The sequence below is a fragment of the Falco cherrug genome, chromosome 1, assembly GCF_023634085.1.
Source record: "Falco cherrug isolate bFalChe1 chromosome 1, bFalChe1.pri, whole genome shotgun sequence".
Classification (NCBI taxonomy): domain Eukaryota; kingdom Metazoa; phylum Chordata; class Aves; order Falconiformes; family Falconidae; genus Falco; species Falco cherrug.
Genome location: NC_073697.1, coordinates 20,464,448 through 20,488,303, shown reverse-complemented (window position 1 = coordinate 20,488,303; position 23,856 = coordinate 20,464,448). Strand labels below are relative to the sequence as shown.

The following is a 23,856-nucleotide window of genomic DNA, read 5'->3' as shown; positions in this document are numbered from 1 at the left end:
AAAATACAAATCACAATGCGGCTGTCCTATCTCCTAATAATTTACATGTGGGCCAGTATCAATCTCACGGTCGATGTTGAGCAATCTTTCTATGGTCAGCAATGTCTGTGTCCCTTCAGCTCGGTCACTGAAACAGATCTTCAGCTAGTGAAAATTCAACCTAAGTGTCTTAAACTGTGTATGTCTTAGTTCACACACTACTCCTAACAAGAGCTGACAGTTTCATTTTGCAGCACAGTTTTGATTTGTCAGTCTTTAAATTCAGTTTTTACCCTTTTTGCTTGGATGCAATTTCCTTCAAAACTTTATAACAAGATATGCTTCCACAGGCTGTAACTCATCGTAAAGAAATCTCTGATCTGGGAAGTTTAAAAATATCAGGGGAGGACTTTTAAAGCTGTTAACAAATGTTTCAGACTTGAATGCCAGAACCTAGGTTCAGATCACTGTTTACACACTTGATCCTCATGGGAATTTAACACACTTGAAAATGGCAGACCTTATAAGAAATAGTTGCAGTTTCTTGATTGACTGCTGCCTCCTGAAATCTTGCAGTTTTACAACTTTGCGTTTCTACAGTGAAATATAACTGAAGAATACTATTTGAGGGAAATTACTTCGTCTTGAATGCACTGGCATTGAAACACATTTAACTATAGCTAGATAAAAAAAATCAAGCACGTTCTGCAAATTATTATGTTCTCATGAATTTACCGGAACATGAATTCACTTATAACAACGTGACTTACTGCTTTTATCTTTCAAGATGCTAACTGGTAAGCAAATTCCAAAGTTACATGCCTGACTGCATAAAGAAGATGAATTTTGAATCATCTACAAATCCCAACCGCAGACCACTCATACCCTTCTTCAATAGGAAACAGAAAATTGCCACATGACTTATCAGAAATTCAATGCTATTTGAATTTTGAACATTAACACACTGAAAAATGTGACTACAAATACCAGCATTGAATATGTGAAAAAGAATATATTCAGCCTCATAGATATTCCTTCAGAGGATATATAAGTTAAATTACTCAAAAAGCTATTCACTGTAGACTTTTCATTCAGATGTAGTTAAAATGTAAGCAAGCCTTGAAAATTTTAGTTTGTTTTTCCACTTCCTGTGTTATGCAACGTACTCAAGTTACACAAGGCTGTTTTTTCAGCTGGATCACAACATGGTAGCATTTGCAGACCAGTGCTGATGTTTCATTAATGATCTCCATAACAAGAAGATCATTGTTTTCTTTTATGTAAATGCTGGCTAAGTTACAATCACATAAAAATTTACTACGTTCTTTTTGGTGGCCCAGTATCAGAGAGAAGGTCATGCTTCCTACCAGTTAGGACACTCGAACAATACACGTAGGCTATTTTGGGTGAGTGCCTAGTGATTAAAAAAGCCACATAGTTAATGAAGTCTGCAAGCAAAAGAGGAAATCTCAGCTGCTCATGTCAAATCAAGAAAAGAACTTGGTTTGTTAGGCGACATTCAAACTACTCCATATCAAAAAAGGTTTTGTACAGCTGAAACTCTTCTCAGTTGAAGAGTCCAATCTAATAGCTGACTGACTGTAGTTTCAAATTGTAGCTTTGCCACAGACTTCAGAGCATGGCCAGGCCAATTCATTATTTCATTCCTCATTTACCAACCACAAATGAGAAACAGCATTCTTCCTTTTTCTTAATTATTGATCTAAACCATACACTCACTAGTTAGGCGCAAAACAATACAAAGTAAAATAGCATCCCAGGCTGTAAGTGAGAACAAGGCAGAAGACCACACTGCACACATCAAATAAAACTGTAATTCTTATCAAGTATCATTTTCAATTGACAGTGAGGCTTTCAGTTCAAAAATCACTCACAAACATATTTCCCCAAATCAAAACATTTTAGCATGGTAATGAACTACTACCATATCAAGAGAAATAAAAATAATTTTAAAAAAATCACGCTCTACACAGAGTCACACCTAGTTTCAGGTACAAACTGGCAGGAAAATGCTGACCGTTCACGTAACACTCAAACAAGTTCAAGCTGAAAACAAAGTTTTCAGAACAAATGTTCATTTACACTGTTAGCACTAATCTTACTGAATGGAAAAACACGCACAAAAATCCACCCAGTGCCGCCCTCACACACAGACTCTGACCAATGCTTAGAGAAGCAGCATTTATGTAAACTGGAGATGCTTTAGGGAAAAAAATACCACAAGATATAACAAATAAAGTATCTGCAATAAACAAGTATCTTTTTTAAAAAATACCAAAAATAAACCATGACATTACTAACAAATACTTTCAATAAATTTGCCACATTTAATCTTCTAATTGCCTTTGCCAGTTTCCTGAGGCCACAAGTCACGTTAAGAAAATGCTGCCACTAGCTGCAGCCTACACAAGGACTGCCACACAATGGGTCCTCATCCCCGTGTCAGGCAGGCAGCAGAGAAGCACCCCCAGAAAGACACACCACCTAATCACCCCACACAGTGCCTCCTTCTCTCATTAGTATTTGTGGGTCTCATTCAGCTTTTTCTTTTGGAAATACTGAAATGGTAAATAACTACAAATGTAGTAAGGAACTAAGTACCTTGGTAGCTATATTCCCAGTCACTGCTTAGACATGTAATCACCAGCAGCCAGTCTCAAGCACTCTTCTGAATGAACCTAACAAAGCTGACTGCCTCTACCCATGCAGCTCTGAAAATGTTAGAAAAACATGGTTTAAAAAAGACAGTACTTTAGCAGTTCAGTAAAATAGCTACAGCATGCAGGAAATAGTGACAGCTACAGTGCATCAAAGCAAAAAATACATTGTAAGGTGTGTCAAAGACACCAGAACATAGATTTCCAGGGACCTTGAACTCTCTCTGCATAATTACTTATAACAAACTCAGATGCAAAGGAAGTGTTAACTTTTCCCTACAGAATAACATTCCTGCTTTTACCACTTGCAGTCACATTTTCCTAGGTCACATCTTATCCTAGTAATCCACATCAGTGCATAGCCACAGCAGTGAGAGTTTGAGCAGGGATCAAGATCTGGCAGGTGCCTCTGGAGGAAGGCTGCAAAAACACTGTGAAAAATATTGGTTCAAGTTGTGAAATCAGCAGGGAATACACCATTCATTTTGGGCTTTTGTTCTTCTTCTTGGAAGGAAAATAGATGAGTGCATCTTTCCAGATTTCTTGGAGACAGATCTAAACACAGAGAAAGACAGCCAGGAAAGAAAGGGTTGAGAAGCTGACATGTGTAAGAGCAACAATAACCTGAAGGGAAAAGGCAGAGAAGGGAAAAAAACCAAACTTAAGAGGGAAACAGATTTTGTATCATACCTAATATACTCCAAAAATTCTACTAAAATAAGAGAAAAGGTTCACTGGAATCAAGAACATAGTGGTAAAGTCTTCCAAGGGAAACGCTCCTGGTGTTTGCAACAGCTAAAATTCCAGTTCCCTCTATTTCACATGCAAAACCACCTCAACTTAGATGAAATTGTAAGTTCCTTCTGGATCTCATTTCCTAGTCTCCAAGATATTTTCTCATAAGTGTACATACAAATCTATGGAAATCTACCTAAGGTTCCACGAACATCTCTTTTCTGTAGCTTTTTCACTTGTAGCCTACACTTACCTCAGAGTCCTTTACCATGTACAGACAAAGATGTACTTTTACTAAGTGTAAGCAGCAAATCCAAGATGTACCACAGAAATTGTTAATTGCTGCTGTTCTCCCTCCAGGCACAGCCACATCAACACTTCGGTACTAGACAGCGAAAGCCATTTCAATAAAATCAGCAATTTTCAGCAGGTGATGCAGTAACAATAGCAGATGGTGCAAATAACCTGAGCTGCAAGGAGGAGAAAATCCATTCTGTTATTGTACATCTTTACCTCTACTAACTCCAATGTAAAATGTGGAGTCAAAAGGATCCTGTCATTAGGTGACAGACTGGATTAAACTTCATTAAGATTGGCTGGAATAACACTGGGCTTTCACTTCAGACAGTTTTATAAACCCATTAAAGATGCTTTAGAGAGTAAAATAAATGAAACATTGCATACCCTTTCATGAAAAGCATGAAGGCCTCCTCAAAACATGAGCTGCAAAGGTGGGGATGTTTTACTGGGTATTTTTTTGACAGATCTGTGTGTCTTTACGTTTGAAATGAGAAGTCAAAACAGTACAGACAAGAGAAAAGAAGGAAGTCAGAGAAGAATCATGCTTATACCTAAAAAAAAGCTTGGATTGAAAGAGAATGTTTTATACTAACCACTAACAAGAAATTCTTGTAATTGCACTCAAAGACTTTTTAGACTTTTTTTTTAATGTTTTGGGTGTTTTGGTTTTTTGGTGTGTGCTTTTTTTTTTATTTTTTCTGTCTTCAGAAAAACAGTTTTGTACCTTCCTTGTGAACAAATAAAATCTCACTGAAGATTTTCTTTACATTGCCATCAGTTTCCTCTCTGACTGGAAATTCCCTGCAAAGCCCCATATTTTGACTATTTCTGCTAGAGAAGAATAACATTCTTGCAGTCTGTTGCGAGCACATTCTTGCTAGTTATTCCAGCAACAGCACTGCAATACCAGAGCAACAAAAATTATGTGAGGAAAAAATTCAGACTAAAGGGGTACATTAGCATTCAAAACACAAATATGGGCAAATGGAAGTAAGAAAAAATCTGCTGCTCAGTCACCAATGCCTACAGCACTTTGAAACTCAGGAGAGAATGCTTAAAATAAAAGAAAAAGGAAAAAAAAACCCTCACAAGCTAGGAGGAAAAAAAAAAAGAAAAATCAGGAGCTGGAGATTTCACAAAAGGAAGCATCATTTAGAGTGTTTCCAGAAGAAAAGGTTGGACGATGAGTTGAATGGAAAACTAAAGCATGGTTCATTCAGTTTTGCGCTTAGATGACACGATGCATGCTTAACGACCCAATGTCTTTACAATGCTGCCTGCAATCTGAAGCTAAATCCAGAAATGTTTGTAGTGTATCCAAAAGAGATCATCTACCTTCTGTACATGGTCAGGAAGGGCTGCATTGAACGAAGCACCTCCGTAGGCACTCCCAGAAGTGCAATTCTGTGCATCACTGCTTTAACTATAGGTTTATTTGTGGGTATGCCAATACTATAAGCCTATATAAATACTATATTCAACAGATTTAAGATTTTCAAGGCTGAAAAAAGCCCCTGTGACTGCTCTTTTCTTGGCATTACCGTGCTTCAAAAACCCTTCAGACTAGACACAGATGATAGTGTCCATGGATTGATGGCAGTGTCAGCAGAAAATCATGAAGTATTTTAAGTAATGGACATTTATTATTGAAGTGTTGTTCCACAAAAGGAGACTGGTATGTCACCTGGAAAGAACTTGTGGCAGTGGTTGAATCTATAGGGTATTTTCACTGATATTGGCAACTGGTCAAGTGTCCAGAAATACTACTGTGCTATGATTTCAGTAGCTCAGAGGCCCGGCCACAAACCTGGTGACACAGATGCAAATGGTCAGGTTGGTATAGGCAACCTTTCAGTGCATGTTTATTTATACCTGCATGAAATATACATTATTCTCTAACATATTGTGGGGCTCTGGAGAATTAAGACTAGAGGTAGGCGCATCCCCTCTGACAGTGTTCTGCCTTTCTTGCCAGATTACTTCACATGCAGGTGACTATGCATTTCTCAGCTCTGTGCAGCATTTCTAGTTCTCTCTTGCTTTTCACATCAGTCACTTGTGGTGACAGAGGAACTGCAGTGCTTAGCTAATGAGATCTAAATTTCCAGTGACACTGCAAGGGATTTCAGTGTAAGGAAACACACAATTCATTAGCAGCTTTCCTCTTTTCCTCTACCTTACATCTATACCTAGACCTCCGTTCTGTTCTGTTGCTGAATCATTGTAGAGGTTAGCAAATCAGATATAAACAACTTGGTTCACAGAGGTCCTAAGTTTCCACAGTTCTTGTTCCAGTCAATGGAAGTTGCAAGTGTTTGGATTATCAGCAAAAAGGGCAATTAACTGCCTTGTGCTTCAGCTCCCACATCCATAAAATGGGAGCAGTTATTCTTTCCTTCTAAAGTGCCAGCAGAATCTTACATGAAAACTGCTGAAAACTTCCTCTTTCCTACAGACCATGGTGGTCTGTCATTATGCCAGCTCCTTTATCCAGTGTCAGTGCCTGCCTAGCTGCCCTTCTATTCAGTGCTGAGAGCTGGGCCTCTTTAGCCTGGAGAACAGAAGACTGAGAGGGGATCTTATCAATGTCTACAAATATCTTAAGGTCGAGTGTCAGGTGGACAGGGCCAGGCTCTTTCCAGTAGTGCCCAGCGACAGGACAAGGGGCAATGGGCACAAACTACAACACAAGAAATTCCAACCAAAGAACTTCTTTACCTTGAGGGTGCCAGAGCACTGGAGCAGGCTGCCCAGAGAGGCTGTGGAGTCTCCTTCTCTGGAGACATTCAAAACCCACTTGGACGCGACTGGGCAGCCTGCTCTAGCAGACCCTGCTTTAGCAGGGGTTGGACTAGATGATCTCCAGAAGTCCCTTCCAACCCTGGCCATCCTCTGTGATTCCGTGAAACAACCAGAGCAATGGGCTGGAAGTCCTCAACAGTTCCTTCCTACTTGCACACCTTCCCACACAGCTATTCATGCCACCTCTATCTGGCTACTTTCTTCCTTTTCTCAGAGCTGGGGACACCTGTTCTGTTGCAGCAGGACAGAGGTAAAAACATGAAAAAGGAAACCATCAGAGAGCTTATTTAAGAGTAACGGGGATCTGAATACTACCTTACTTAGCCTGATAATTACAAAGGAAATGGCAGCTGATCTAAATCATGATTGGGTAGGAGGTCGCCTTGCCAGCAAATATGATAGTGCTAGCAGGCTCTGTTCAGCAGCTCTTTTGCTGTAAAAATATTATTTCACTGAAGTGAAATATTTTGGCTTCACTCCAGTAATAACCAAGGCAGGCTATTGTTGCTCTGGAAGGAAATTTTGCTCACTGTGATGGAAGCAGCCACTGCCTACTAGAAAGAAAATTCAGCAGAAATATCTCTTTGTTCTAGTATTCTAGACTGAGCCTTGATTTCTCTCCCTGCTGTCAAAAAAAAGGAATACTCAGCAAGCAGGACCTTAGCAGCAGACAGTGGTTTGAATATATGTTGCCTTGGTCTGGCACACCGCCTATTAAAACAGTTAGACGTTTTCTTACAGCCATAAGACCTTCTAGCTTTATTCTGAGTCAGACAAGTTCACCTAAAACAAAGCACAGAGTGTAAGTTAGATCTAGTCAGAGTGCACACATTTTATTGCTGGAATCTAACGAGCATCTTAGAAATCCTGATGCTACAGTCTAAGAATATAAGATCATTACAAATAATGAAAACATTTTGATAATTAGACTGTCAAGCAGAAAGCCTAACAGAACACATTTAGATATTCAAACACACTTCAGCTGCATGTGCATCAGCCCTTTGGCGGCCAATATACTGAAAAGAACATATCAATAGTTTGCAGAAACAGAACACAGACAAGATTCAGCCAGACAGTACTATAATGCTAGACTCTTTTACTTCCTAGGTTGTCACTGACACTGTCACCTTATAAAGCAATACTGGGCAGCAATTAAGTAGGGCTGTTATTCACCACTAAGTTAGCAAAGGAAAAGAAATGAATGAGCTTTCCCAGGTTGCAGTAGTTCCAGATTGTCTCTCAAAGGGCTGCATCAATTACTGTCACTTATTTGTCAGCAGTATGCCATGATTAATTGGCAAGATCCACATTTTTGCGTGCCTTACGTCATACACAGCTCTGCTCCCCCATCTGTTTTTATTGGTGTTATACACCAAAACGTTCCACACCATGTACCTTGTCAAAGCTATATTAATGTCTCACAGTGGAATCAAGCTAAAACAACTTAAAACCCAACAGATTACCTAAATGTGCTGAAAATAAAGATGTAAAGAGAAGTGACTGAAAGATTTAGTAGAATTGAAAGTTGAGATGCAAAAAAGAGCAACAGACTTCAAGCTTTCTTCAGCAAAATGTTATGTTGGTTGAATAAGGGAATTTGTTGTCAGTACTAAAATATGCTGAGAAGTTTTTCTCACTAATTCAGAGTAAGTAGCACTTTACAAAAACCCCCATGACATTTACAAAGTATATTGTTACTTTGCAAGAACAAGTGTGTCGAAAATAGCCTTACGTTTCAGTTCCTCAGATCCTTCCTTTCCTATTTAGGATGGTGTTCGAATCCTTCTTCCTTATTTTCTGAAAAAAATCTGCATCCTGTGGACTTTCCCAGAATTCCAACATGCATTTAAATGTTTCCTTGGAGTCTTACTGAACACTAACACACGTGTATGTCCTAGGTAGTGAGTAAAAAAACCCCACACATACATCGAAGAGCACCACAGCAGGACAACATACGATAACACAAATTTATGGTTTTAACTATAATAAAGGCTTACTGATCAAAACATTATTCAACATTTATGTGGTCATTTTCATGTGAAGACATGAACTTGCTTTAAAAAAGAAGTCATTAAACAAATGTTATTTCCATTCTAGCCTTGACAGCCACCAGGACTTTTTATATGCCTCATGATACCCATCATCTTTCTGAAAGCTTCTACTCAGAAATTGTGCCATTTTGAGATTCCAAGTTTCATTCTTTCAAAACACACTTCTCTCTCCCCTAGCTGGAGAAAAGGTAAAATATCTGAAATCTTCACGTTCAGCCTCCAGAATCCATCTGCTTTTAGAATCCACCTCCTTAGAACCACAAGATCCATTGCAAAAGATGCTGTGAGGGACGCTACTGCACTCACATCAGAATTATGCTTGCCCTTCCACACTTCCTGCCTTTCTGATCATCTGAAGCACTCAGCAAATATTTACACTATGACCACCTTCTGACTTTTTAGTTGCATTGACTTCCAAGTTCAGAATCATGAAAACAGTACAGTGAGTAATTAGAAGTCTCATAATTATTGCACTATCCATTAGTAATTCTGCAAGGTTGGCACTTGTCTGCAGTACAACAGGAAAAAGAAGCTGGTTAGTGCCCCTAAAGTTGCATGGTTTTAGTCTCAATATATACACCCCCAATTCAAAAGCATTATTTTTCTTTCAAAGGAACTACATTTTTAATACACTTCTGTTGCTTACCCTTTAGTTAGCAGAAGTAATTGACAGTCCAGGCTAAACATTAAACCACCTGTATATCCTCCTTCAGATCCTCCACAGCTGTGGAACATTCTCTCTGAACCTGAATCAGTCCTTCTGAGTGAGCTAGATGATCAGTTACTCTTCTGAAAGATCTCATTTTTCTATTCCTGTGTCAATGAAATAATGCAGGGGAGAAAAAAGGAAAATGAGATGACCTTTCAGGAAAGTGAATATTCCACATTGTGTTCCCCCTAACAACATTGTCAGGTATTTAAAGCTTCCCACTGGGAGAACCATTGCTCCATTATCAGCTGGGATAAATAAATTCCTCCCAATAACAAGTCCCCCCACAACCTGCAAGTGATTTTATAGAAACAGAGTCTTCTGATAAGCTTTTTAATCCTTCACCTGAGAATTCTGATGCTAAACAAAGAACAAACAAAAGCACAGAAAAGATGATCCCAGCTTTACCAGTCAAAACTGAGCTTACAGTTTCAAGAGATGCAAATGGTCTGTAATATCAAATACAAATATTATCAAATACAACTAATGAAATTTTACTTCCATTTCCACACATGTCACAGTATGGTAACAGCATCTTCCTGGGCCCAGGAGCTGTGGTCTGTTGTGATCTCCTCCAAAGAAACAGCATAGGCTTACTTCAATGCCTTTCTCAGTTTTTATCTGTTGTTTCACTACTCAAAGCAGCAAGGTACTACCTCCACCGTCACCAAAGTGACCTCTAAAGCCTCTGCTGTAATACTGCAGTCATGAAAATTACCACAGACACCATAAAACAAAAAGTAAAGAAAACGAACAACAAAACAGGTTTTGACCTGAGGAATTACAGAGATTAGAACAAGGTCTACATGAGGCAGCAACACTGTACGGTAAAAGCTTAGTTACCAACAAGAAATTAATTTTCATAGGCTTTGAATATTTTTGCTACTTTCTCAAAAATTATTCTGCAACATCATGCAAATGATGCAAATGTAAGCACAGAGGAATAAGGTTAAGTTAATGAGACATTCAGGCCAAAATGCAGATTGCCATGCTTTTGTGATGGCTATATATATACCATGCCTGCATAGAGATCACCATATCGACACTGTTGGCTCTGACTGTTACTCATCGCACGCTGTTGTGCAGATAAGAACAAAGCTTGGCTCTGGGAGATCTGTCCGTTCCCAGAAGGCAGGTCCCCCCACCTTGGTGGTGCAGAGGTGGCCCGCGTGTCTCAGGTGCCATCAGCACCTTGGACAGGGTGAGCCTGGGCTCACAAGTGGCACGGGTGCTGCTCACACACAAAATACCAACACAAGAGGCACCCTGGTCACCACTCACACCCCGCAACAGCTTATGGACATCTCTGCTATGGCCCAAATTCTCATGGCTTGTACCAGAAACATGTTGAATTTTTCCAGTAGGTCAGTTTGTGTGCATCCAGAAGAGAACAGGACTCCAAAAAAAATAGCGCGATTGATGCAAGCTCTTGCCAGAGACACTTTTATAGCATCATTGGCTGCTGTGCTCATTGAGCTGTTGACAGCAGCAGCGGTAGAAAACTGAAGAGAAAAAGAGCAGGATTAGACTGGGCTTTTGTCTTTACCTCCGTTCTGTTATAATGCCCTTCAGAATGCTCCTCCAGAATGCTCCCTGGTGCTAGAATACCTCTTCCTTTGAGGAAACCAGGAATCTATTTCAAATTTCTAACCAAGAATCCACTTTTCACACTTAATTCCTGACTTTAAGCCCACACTACTCATTTCTCCTTTCTTGTCCTTTGTCTGTTACATTTTCCAAGATATAAGCCAAGAGGCTATTTATATTATTTTGCATTGACCATTATATTGCCATGATGATACTGTCTGACAGGTCATTTTACATTAGCCGAGTTCTTCTGTCCCAGCTGCACACTATGAACATAACACACATCTTTCTCTTAGTTCTGTTGCAAAATACAAAATTGCATTGGCTTAAAAACCAGAAACACAAAGAAAGTGACAGATAATTTGAACAATCCAAATCCACAGAATGTTTTGAATATCTAGGCCCAGATTTCCATTTTTATGTATTATTTACTATATTCTACCTTGCAGGCTTACATACACTAATCCTCCTGGATGTATTCAGCACAGAGAGTGATCCCTGGCCTCTAGCTTTGAAGCAATTTACTAGTTGTGCACACACAGCAATACTTTAGACAGAAATTATAGACAGTATTGGCAAAGTGTTATGCTGTAGAAGGCTCTGATCTGTTCACCTTATGACCTTAGAAAAAGTTCCCAGAGCTTTGAAATAAATCAGTGGTATTTCATATGCCTTGGTATTATCTTTCAATTTGTGGTTTCCCGAGACAGTCAAATTTCAAGAGCAACTATGTGACAGCAGGGGCATGAGAAACGAGAAGAACATGTAAAAGATGTGGCAGCTATGCCAGTTTGACAAATATGGTTTAAAAAACTGAACAAAACAAGTTCCCAAACCACAAGGTAGGTAGAACAATTCTTTTAGTCAAACAATCCACTCAGAAGAACTGCAGCAGAAGCCTAGAACACGCACTCCCAGTTTTTTTCTAGATAACGCAGAATAGTCATAAAATCATTACAAAGGCCTGTAGTCTTAAAACCTGTATAATATAAATCTAAAGTATTTAATACATTTAAAATCCACAAGAGGGCAGAAGCATAGGTAAACTGAAGAAAGTAGAAGAGACACAGACAGCAAACAGAAGCTCAAGACCCTGGTCTTCTGAAATACGTGGTTTGTTGGTTTTGGGGGTGTTTTTAAGAAAAATTTGACCATTTGGTAAGGAAAATAAGATTCATAATTGCATTTAGATTCATGATAGCATTTACTTAAACATATAACCTTGCCATATGGTGAAAACATGAAACCTATTAACCAGGTTCAGGCAATTCTTCCTTTCTTCTGAAACTGGCTTGCTTTAGTTTCACAGTCAATCAAAATGACCACAGTCATTCACATTTGTTCATTGATTTCAGCTGGAAAGTGATTAATCGCTGCCAATGATATAATGACTTCTAAAAATACACAGAGGAAGCCTGCACCCTCAGCTTGGCAGTGATATGATCAGTTTGTACAACAGCTAGCCAAACTCAAATAAGAGTTGCAACTGGAGAGTTTGGTTTCTCACGTACAGTATCTCACGCTGTTTGCTGATAGGACCGAACAAAATTGTCCTATCTGACTTGGAAGCCTAAAACTAATCTTCAAAAGACATTGAAGTATTTGGGGCTACAGCCATAAACAGACTTACTCCCAGACATTGTTTCACCCAGCAGAACCTACAGTCCTAAATTAGATACCAAGATCCATCTTGTAAAACACATGGGAAGTATGCAAAACTAAGCACAAGAGGGAAGCTGGCTCATGTAATCAGTATAAAGTCAGAGGAATGATTAGCCATTTCATTTCAAAGCAGGTAAGCATCTACCCGATTAAGGATTCTTTACTCTAAACCCTGTTCTCTGTGGTGCCCAAGGACAGACACAATTAGACAAGAAAGAAACCTGCCCACTGCAGCCTCTCTACTAATGTTATCGTTATCTAGAATATGAAAAATTTTGTTTCAGTTTTCACTCTTCTCCATTAAAATAAGGACTCCAACATAGCTATTTTGGGATCCAAGCCATGGACAGGGTCAATATAGATCAGACGTGTAACTCGCACTTTGGAGAAGTCTGTTCATACACAGGGATGCTTCTGTTAGTCTCTGGACATGGAAGCCATATCCTGTGTTTCATTAACAGGTTGGTCAATGAACTTCATCAATGAAAGGCCTTCTTACTACTGTCAGTTTTTCCTCACAGATGCAAAGCAGAGACAGACTGTTCTCAGCCTAACACACAGAACAGGTTTTCATCCTTTCCAGTATCAAGGTGGACTTGATTTGCCTTGTTCAGTTGTTATGTAAAACTTAAGTCGTATACATAACATCTCTTTCCTATTGCGCACACATTTTGATCTATGTATATGCATGTACATAATTTTTTTAACTTAAATATATTGCTTGTGCCTGTTGTAAACACAGAACTCCATAACCACGCACTTGCAGGTGTATTGATTATAGCAATTTCTTTTTTTCACACCAGTATAAATCAACTTCCAAAAGCAAAAATAAGTAAGTATGAGATCAAAACAACAAAATATGTTCCATTTTCTCAGACTATATATTCCCAAAATCTAAGACAGCTATGGATTCACCTAAGGTATGTCTGAAATGGAACACACACCAAAGGATTCATCTGTGATCTATTTTGCTTGGTTTCTAGAAAATGCTGGTCTTTTTGTCTGGGTTTTATCAAAATATGGCTGAGGGATACAGAGCAGAAAAATATGATGGTAAAAACTTTATCCAGCCAGATCTGCTTTTAGAAAAAGGAAAGGCAAATGCCACAGCCATTTTAAGTGCACAGCAAATATGTAGCTCTAAATTCTTTTTGAGTAGAGTGCCTACCTAAGTTATTTTTATCTTTCTGAAAACATCTTTTGAAGCAAAACATTTAAGTATTTATCCTCTATTGATAGAGAGATGAACTATGGTTAAAATGAACATCCTCCTTGCGAACATGACAGTAGCCCGTAACCTCAGCATACCTTGCCAGACTCTAATTTATGAAACAGCATTATTAATCATAGGAAACTTGCAATTACAGAACTGACTACTGACTAGGCTTTTACAGTCACAAGGGAAGTTGCTAGCAATTATGAAAGTAGTCTGCTAGGAAACACACGTATTAAGCTTTCTTAGATTCAATAAACTTACACCTTACTGATAACTTGATACAATGATCAGTACTATGCTCAGGAGTAACAATTTAAAATTAGGATGAAGGACTCTAAAATCTATTACTTTCCTATTTGTGGAAAAATCTTGCCTTGTAACATTTAACTGGAAACTGGTTGTTTTACTGGCTAAAGAGCTTTCTGCTTACTGATGGCATTTTATCATTGATGAATGAGACATTATTGAATGGGAAAATACCATCTTCTACTGTTAGTCCTTTAAAAAAAAATAAAATCATAAATCCTAAAAGATAAAGATATACTAATATATATAATGAAGTCCTTATACTAATGTGACTGAGAAAATAGAACCCTGTTCACCGTCCATAGTAAGCCATCACATGGCTGGTAGCTAGCTGACTGAAATCGAAATAGGATGATGCTTTGTAACACTTGTTGATTTAAAAAAAAAAAAATTAGACAAACTCAGCTGAAAGGGTAGATAATTCATATTGTCACTGAAAAGATAAAACAGAAAGGTACCATTCTGGTACAAAGCAAAGGCACTAACTTACAACATGGAAAGCCAACATTTTTTAATTTTCCTTCTGATGGGCCATCAATTCTTTAAGATTAAAAAGAAACCATCAAATTTGCATGCCAAGCATAGCAGGTTTTCCATCGGACTGAGAACACCCACCAACCAACAGCAATCCCCTTTGCCATCTCTCCAGTGATTAGATGAGTGATGTCAGTTTTGTGCTGGCACAGGCAGCCTGCTTTTTACAGACTGATTTTTAGATTCAGGCAAACAAAAACAAAGCCCAAATCATTAATTTCATAGCTTTTTTCTGCACCAATCCTCATGTGAATTCTTAACTGATGGAAAGCATTAAAGCAAGGAGGAGAAATCACTGCTTCTACCCATCCTTGATGCACTGTAAAGGAGTGGGAAGAAGAATTTACAGAAGCTTTGGTTTGCAGGTCAGTACAGCTGGCCTCATTTGTAGCTCTAACAGAGGGCTTGCTGATCATTTGGTCTTTTTCTATATTGAAGAGCTAAGCCTAGCTCTTCATTCAGCCCTATCATCCCATACAAATATTTTGGATCTGGGTGAGGAGATAGTTTAGAAAAGGATAACCTCACCTGCTTGGCTTACCAAAACTACCCTTCAAGGCACAGGAAACTATCCATTTGAGAAACTATCATTTGAGAAAGACTCTTAGGCCAGGTCACTAAACATAACTGCAGGATTTTCTCTCAGACACACAGTGACTTTAGAAAACAAAAGCATAGGAAGAGATTTAACAGAAGGTGTTCTTACATGACTCAAGGTTGCTCAAATCACAAGAAAGGATATGAAAACTCAAGCCTCGGCACACTTTGCCCAGAATAACTAATTCAACAATCTTTTATTTCTGTAAAAGCAAAACAGCAGAAAATGGCCTCTGCACAAGTGGTAAGTGTCATATGACACAATTAAGTTATAAACTAAACTCTGTGCTTAAAATCAAAAGGAAAGGTAGCAAGTAACCCTGCTCAGAAACAGGAAGCTCCAATAAATAACATATACAAAATTAAATAGATAATTTCAACCTTAGTAGTATTATTCAGATTTTTAAATAATTTAGTTCTAAGTGACAAAGAAAGAAAACAAGGTAAAAGTGAGATCCGTAATGACAAAGTTTTTCTTCCGTGCCCAAAAGGCTTTTATTATTTCATCTCAGCAGATTCAATCCCCAGTCTACCTACTACGAAACTGAACAAACTGCATACAAATGTAGAAAATAATTTAGAGATGAATTCTTCTGAGTTTTATCACAGTATAAATGACCTATGTTAAAAAAGTCAGTGTATACAGACAAATGGACTTCCATGTTTTATAACATTTAGAAAAAAGATGACATTTTGTGAAATAACTGGTGCCTCTTGACTTGCCAAGTAGATTTATGATCTACCTTGAATTTGACAGATTAAGTTTGTTAAAGAATATTTTAAAGTCTGAGGCACTACACAGAAAATTACCACAGTACCAAAGAGTTAACCTGGATAATGTGGCAGTGAAGGTCTCTAATCCGGCAGCAACATTACCTCTTGTAGCACTTTCTCCCAGTTTTGTTTGAACAGCTGTTAAACTGGAAATTAACTTGTGGATTTAAAAGCTTACAATCTTTTCCTTGTAGAAGGATAACCAAAACACCAAACAAACCCATAAACCCAAAACAACTTTTACTAATGATTCCTTTTTTCTGAATGCCCTTCTCAAAGAAAAACAGAAGTGAGCACAACCTCTCTTCCATTATCATTCAGCAAACATGTTGCTTCACGCTGCAATAAATGGAACAAGAAAACTGTGAACTCACAGTTCACTACTTGCTAGATCTACCTGATGCTAGTTACTGTACAAACTTACTTCAGGGATTTTATAGCTAAAGGGTATGAACACATGATCAATGATACTTGAAGTATAGCTATTTAAGTTAACTATATTGCTCAGCAGCTGAAACACCACAGCTAACCATGTATTTGCTTGTGATTTGAGATGTTTATGTCTCATGGGAAACTAATCTTACACAGAACCAACATGACATTAATAAAAAGGCCACAGTCTTGTCTGATTGGTGTTCTCATGGGTTTTTTTAAACAAAAGAAATATCAAATTAAAACTGTGAAATTTTCTGGTTATTTGCAGCCACATTAAATAAACAGTCTCAAATACTCGTTTCTCTATGAGGTCCTACTACCCTGTCAGCAATTATCAAGCAATGCCCCTATTATTACTGCTACATTCAGTACAGTAACTCAGCAAAGGCAAGTGCAAGTGGCTATATAAGCAGAAAAAAAATATTTTGTCTTGAGGAGCTCAGAGGCTAATCAGGAAGAAAATAGTGATGAAGAAGAAAACAGAGATATAGCAGTTGGTCCAAGTGGCAGACAGTCAAAAAGCAGATCCTGGAACTGAATACCTGCAATGCTTCAGAGTTCCTCAGACATGTTCCAGCCTGGGCCTCATGCTGTTCCAGAGAGCGAAAAGGTCTCAGAAGCCATGGTTCTGTTAAAATGTCTTCTCAGATAAACATGATTTGTTTTGAAGATAAAGGTTTCAATTCTCTTCTCACTTGTATTCACATGACTCTATTAACTCAAAGAGCAAATGTTTCCCATCTATGCTTCTATTTGTACAGAACCGAGTTCCTGGTTACCAGGACATCGTCATTAAGAAAAATCTTAGGAACGCAACCAAATTCCAAAACGTACATAAATCCCACTGATTTCCAGGAGCAGACACACAAACCAGGCTTCAGAGCTCTGGAAAACTGATCTCATGCTATCAGACTAGACTGCCTTTTATATATCTGACCTATACAACAATTTATGCATATGCATGCATTCCTGTTTGTGAAACGTGAGATCACACCATTTCAAAAACCTAGGTGGCAACTCTTACTACTCTTCTCTTAAATTTAAGAATAATGCCTAACTCCAGGTTTTCTTCAGGTTAGTAGTTATAAAGTCTTACAGACTAAGACCATGAGGTTCCATTTTCATCCTTTAAAAACACCTCATCTGAGATTTCAGCTGTATACAGTAGAATGGTGGTAGAATCTAACTTACTTGAATTAGAACAGTTTCAGTTTGTATGTACAATGCATCTCATGTACATTCCTAAGATATACTGCTTAAGTAATTTATTAAAATCCTATTCCACTCAGGACACAAGAGGACTAAGAGCAGTGAAAACTCTCTCAGGACTCAGTTGACTCTGGTTACAACCAACCATTGCATGATCAGCGCAGAACAACTGCGTTAACCAAAATTCCAACAGAAGTGGTGAAAGTTCCACTTTAAAATGAACATACGTCTCAATAACACACTTCTTGCCCACTCCTGCCACACAGTCAAACCAAAAGGTGTTTGTTTTTGTTTAAGCTACAAGCACTTGATACCACTTTCAAGGTGGGCATCAAAACACACTAGTACGGACATTACTACTGGTAAGTGAAACACTAAGTAGCTTTGGGTTTGTTCATCTTACTACCTAGATTTTTCTGAGGCAATCAGACCCAGGAGACATGCAGTGATGGAGAGCCAAGAATATTTTCTTGCCTACCTCAGCTGGAGTCCATGGAGAGAAATGGGCCATGAAGTCTCTCCTCCACTTGTGACATGGGTGTTTCCCCCTGATTTCTTTCATCAGTGGAGGGTGATGAGTTCATATATCATACACAGCCTCTTACCATTCTCCTATTGTAACACAAGAGGTAGGTGAGTTTAGCACACTCAAAGAGGCATGCTACTTGAACATAACAAACAGGGGTCAGTGACAGTGACACAACATAGCAGCAAATGCTTTGGAAACACCAAGTTCACCTGTATGTTGCCTGCCCTTGTTCACAGGAAATTACAGATTCAGTAACACCTTACAAGGGATCGGGGATGGAAAATAGACTGAAAAAATAGCCAATAATTTTTAATAAAATGAAGACTGGCAGTCCCAGGTTGAAATGTTCAACAAATAATTTTCCAGGTCAAGGAAAGTGTTTGCCAGTGACAATTTCTCAGCTGTTCCTGCACATCCTTAAATTACTCCATTTTCTGTATGTGCCACAACACATACAGGAGACAAAAACAAGCTGTCAGAATTCAAACATATTCCAGAATATAGCTTTACAGCTGTAATTGCTATCATATTCTGAGCTAACTCTAGCCTAAAAAAAATCAGGCAGATTTCAAATCTCACTGTAAAGAGAATCCCTATACTTCTGTGCAATGAGTATGTAACTGAGCTTAAAAAGTTTTATTATAACCTGATCATACACTGACAACAGCACACTGAGATCCTCCACCTCTAAAAGTGAAGCTTTAGAGGGACTATCATGCTACTTCTTTTAAACTGAAAAAATAAAATAAACTATGAGGTCTTTGAAAAATAATGGTATTAGTAGACAGTGACACACGTTAAAGGTTGTGATTTAAAACACAGACCAGAAACATATTCTTATAACACCACAAATTAACTCACAGAACATACAAATTCCTTCAACTACAGTATGTCTGTACATTCAAATACGATGACATAAAATGCCTGGCATGCATGTTAACTTACACTGTTTCTGCCTTTGTCTCATTTCTAATTAGGACTTGCTAGTGTAAACTAAAGGATGCATCAAATGCTTCGCAATCTTATAGACAAAACAAAATTATAACATTAGAAGTGTGAAGGGTATTTATCATATTAATGTTTTGTATCAGCTTTTGGCCACACATCTGATCAGAATGGAAAGCAGAAGGAACTAGCAAGACTGCTGCTGTTCCTAACACGAGAGAGTGAGATCTCTCCAAGAGGGGTCAACTGTAATTGAAAAAATAAAGAGAACAAATTCAATGTTATGATCTAGAAAAAACTATACAATGTAAGGGGGGGGTGGAAATCACAGCCTTCTAAAATTGTAGCAACTACATGTTATTTCAGGAATATCTCCAGCTTTTCATGTTATTCTCCAGTGCACGACTGACTATGGAAAAGTCAGTATTTTGACTAATGATTAATTTTGTCAATTTGCCGTAGTGGACAGTACAGTAAAGCAAAACAAACACACACACTACAAAATTAACAATTACCTTTTAACTAACAGGTTTCAATTTCTCATTTCTCAAAATCAGGTGACAGGAATGTTCCCTGTCTTACCAAGTGGGAGACTGTCAGTGGAAATTTTTACTCAAAGGAGAAGAGTTTCTAGTTTTGTTTTTTTCCTTTGATGTTGTGTTTCTTTGTTGTTGTTTGGTTTTCTTTAAGAAAGCTATAACCAAATACAAATATATTGCATAATGTAAGTCTGCATTGCATATGAACTCAATTATACAGTTCACCACCATGAATTCAGTGATCTGCATAACATTACCTCCAACTGCGAGAAATTCAAGCACCTCATGGAAAGAACAGGGCAGTTCTTTTCGCGGAAACACCTGCAGCTGCTGAGCCAGGTGCTGGCTCTGTAGGAGATGAGGCAGACCTGCAGCCACTTTAACACAGAAGGAAAGTTCCTGGAGACCATGATCAAAGAGTCATCACCTGGAGCTGGGCTTCAACGTCCTGCACCTACTTCTTGTGTTTCCCATGAAGGTCTCCCATTTGCACACTAATCTTGTCTCTCTCTTGTTCTATTGAAGCCATTAATAAGATCAAAGCTTCAGGTATTAACTGCTGCTATTGATTACATACAGCATGATTAATCTTAATACATATATTGTAATTTGTCCAGTAATAATTAAAAAAAAAGTACATTCTCCTCTTCATGTACTGACTTTCAGCAACTAGCTATTTTTCTCAAATATAGCTATTAATCCTAACCATGTAACACAACTTTGCAGCAAAGATCTCTGGCAAAAACTCCATGCAAAATATGTAAAATATACCACATTATCCTTTTTTTAATAGCATTGTCCCTCAAAAACTGCTTAGAAAATCTTCATTTTTGAACTTCTGGGGGCTTTTTTCCTTCTGCTGTTCTCTGTGCCTTAGTTTGCATTGACCAAATGGAAGAAGGAAAAATATAAAGGAAGAAAAATATAAAAGATTGTAATCTCAGTTTTTCTATGACTAAAATATTGTCAAACTGATGACTAAATTGATGTAAAAAAGCAAAGTCACCTTTGCAATGTTGTCCCATCCCGGTCATGTCAAAAAAGTCAGAACCTATTTCTCTGTTTTAGCATAGAGTTAGAACACCATCAGACATGTCAATATATGGTACTGATTAATTACCTGAACACTTAAATTATATTAATTTTTTATAATAACTGTAGCAACAAATTAAAGTTCTCTGGACCTAGAAATATACTAGTCTGATAAGCTCTCCAAATATATAAAAGCTCTCCAAATAAGGAGAAGACGTATTTTTTACTCAACTTTATAATGCCTATTATACTTGTCTTACACACATACAACATATTTGATTTATATGAACAAATGGTTTGTATGGAACTGGTAAAGACCCCAAGTTCCACTTACCTCTCAGGAAAAAAAAGGGCATGAAGACAACTTAGTATGCTTTGACACATAGGTGGTTGTCACAAACAAGAAAAATATGGTTACACTTCTTCAAAATCTGCAGGAATGGTAAACAATTTAGAAACAAATAAGTGTATTCATTTCCACAGGCAAACTGAAAGCAGTAAGATATTCACGTGTTACTGAATAATCGTAATGCATGAAACACAGCTGTGCAGTTTGCCTTCAAAACTTATACTGCAAAAAATACTACTATAATTATAGGAAAATAAGTTCTATATTAAAATTTAAAAGAGCATAAATATTATTATATAATGCCATAGAGTTTAAAACATAACAAAATTAGATAACATATACACGTAGCAATATGCCTTTCTGTCACAAACCAGTGTAACACCTAAGTCACTTGTTCCACACTGAACTGATACATTACAGAACAACATTATATGAAATTGGGTTCTCCATATGCAGGTCTTCTCCCAGACCCTCTTCATATGAATTTACATCAGTGTAATTCCTGTGATCTATTTTATACAATTACATTATGGTCCAGATCATATGGCTGGTGCCTTACTATGCTTTAGTCTTTTTTCCACTCAGATCAGCCTAGGGGACACTGGATTCCAATTTTAAACCTGCAGATACAGCTGAAGGTTACCCCTTTGCCTGCAGAGACCTTTCAGACAGCTCATTCAAGCTAATTAGTTATATGCAGTTTGAGCCAAGGATCCTAGAAATAAATGGGAAGACATCATTTCAATGTTTTCTGCAATGCTGAAAACCGTGACAGGTCCCTGCTCAACTTATTAGAGTTGCTAGCAGTAACTGACCTGGTTTCGTTAAGCAAAGGAACCTGTAAACCTGAGCATACATCTTCCTTGTAAATGAGAATGTCTGTAAACTTTTCTTTGTTGTCATGGAGTGTTATAGGCTTCCACAAGAAGCAAAGGGAGGTTGAAGATAAACTGTTTCATAACAAAAAAGGAAGCTTACTATAAAAAACTAAGACCCTCTGACACAGACCCTGTAATTATAATCACCCCTACTAGTGGCATGCCGTCTTCAGCTTCTGAGAAAAACACAGTGTCTTCTGCTTATTTCTGGAGAAAAGTAATAGCTTTGGAAAAGATTACTATTGGGATCCAGTGCTGGGTGTCAAAACTGAACATGTAACATACAGATGTCCATGCAGAACAGGATCCAAACTATTAGTAGAGAAGGAAGAAAGTGTTAATGATAAATATATCAACATCTATTGCTAGCTATTTCCACTGCTAGCAATACTATTGCTATTCCTTTTTTGCTCTTGTTAGAAAATCTGCCATGTGATAAACAGATTTGAGAGTCTACTGTGAGATAAAGAATTACGCTGTTCATTTCAGCATCGTTTTTCCTGCTGCAGTTCAGAAAGAAGCTGAATTTTTTCCCATGAAAACTATAAGCAAAATGTCCCAATGCAAGTTAATTTTACAAAACATTGCCAGGTCCAAAATGAATACTAACAGTTTACTAATGACAGACCCTTAATATTAACTGCTGTTAACTCAGGAATTTGACATGCAATCACTCTCTGAAGTTAGTTTCACTGTCCTTGTAGATAAAAATTTCTTTACTATCTAGCTGTGGTACAAAAGGGCCTTGTGGGAACTCTTTTCAGGAGTTTCACTGCAGTAAACAACCCAATCTGGTAATGTGTAGAATTTGATTTTTACTTAGCTGTAAAGCAGTATTTTTTCCAGTGCTCATTAACAGAATTAAGAAAACAAAGGTAGTTAAGTGGGATGAAAAAATCCAGAGCATCTGATTCAGCAGGAAGAAACACTCTGAGAAGCAGCTGTTCACCAAGAAATCAAATACATGTTAACTAAGCAACTGTAGCTGCTCAAGCCACTCTTGTTAAGACGTCTTTCCACTTGCCTTGCCAGTCACAACAATGAGTATGAATACAGTACTTAAACTAAATTGCTCAAAGTTTTCACTTCAGTCTTGTTTCACGTAACCAGAAGAAATACATCCTCCTCAGTGCTCATACAGTAATACTTCACGTGACAGATTTCCACAGTTTCTGTACCCACACATTTTGGCATCTCAAGAACCAATTCAAGTTAATGAGTTGCATCTAGTAATGAGAAAGCTGTAAATAAAATGAGACAAAAATCATGTTACAACAAAATGCAGAATTAAGATCTAAATAAAATATGCCTGGATGCAATCAGCAGTCAATTAGAATGACAAATTATGTGTGGTTTCAAATTAAAGAATTTTAATGGAGTCTTTAAGCTTAGATACAGAAATACAGTTGCAGACAGCCAAGGGTTTAGTTCCAAATGTCCAGGATTTCCAAGTAATGCAACCAATACCTAAGTTTCTTCAGGCTCTAATTGAGAAGGTGAACTTTGTTTAAAGCTTTCTTTTTTTGTCTTTTTTTTTTTTTTTAACAAGGATAAAATTTTCCCAAAGTTCTTTTATCTTCAACTTTTTATTTTCAAGCTATGTTTTACTTCAGGTGAATACCTTCCTTAGGTTTTTATCCTACTAGTATATTTTAAAAAGTGGAGAAAATAAAATGTGAACATATTACAGTTGTTTCTCCTGACTATGCTTACTAGTCAGGTGAGAAGTCTGGAGTTTGTACACATACAAATGGAGTACTTTCAAACATGAGATTCATTCTTCTCACACAGGCGGTAATTAGCTGTCAGTTTCACCATGGACATTTTCCATGTGCACTTTGAGGTAGTCATTTCTTGTAAACTTCTTGTGGCAAAGCTGGCATTCTGCCATTGGTCGATTAGGGTTGTGAGTCAGCTTATGTCGGATCAGCATTTTCTTTAGGCTGAAGGACAGATCACAAACCTAAGGCAGCGAAGACAAGACAAAGACAAAAGAAGTCTTAAAATTTC

The 23,856-nt window shown here is 37.8% G+C and overlaps 1 protein-coding gene across 4 annotated transcripts in view; it reads right to left on the bottom strand.

Annotated features, from left to right (window-relative positions):
- Positions 1-23,174: 23,174 nt before the first annotated feature.
- Positions 23,175-23,856, bottom strand: part of PRDM5 (PR/SET domain 5) — an 87,128-nt gene continuing 86,446 nt past the window's right edge. For all 4 annotated transcript variants that reach the window (XM_055696400.1, XM_055696405.1, XM_055696408.1 and 1 more), the window contains one exon: positions 23,175-23,809. In XM_055696400.1, coding sequence (XP_055552375.1) covers positions 23,645-23,809 — 165 coding nt within the window. In that variant the 3' untranslated portion in view covers positions 23,175-23,644. The remainder of the gene's footprint in view (positions 23,810-23,856) is intronic.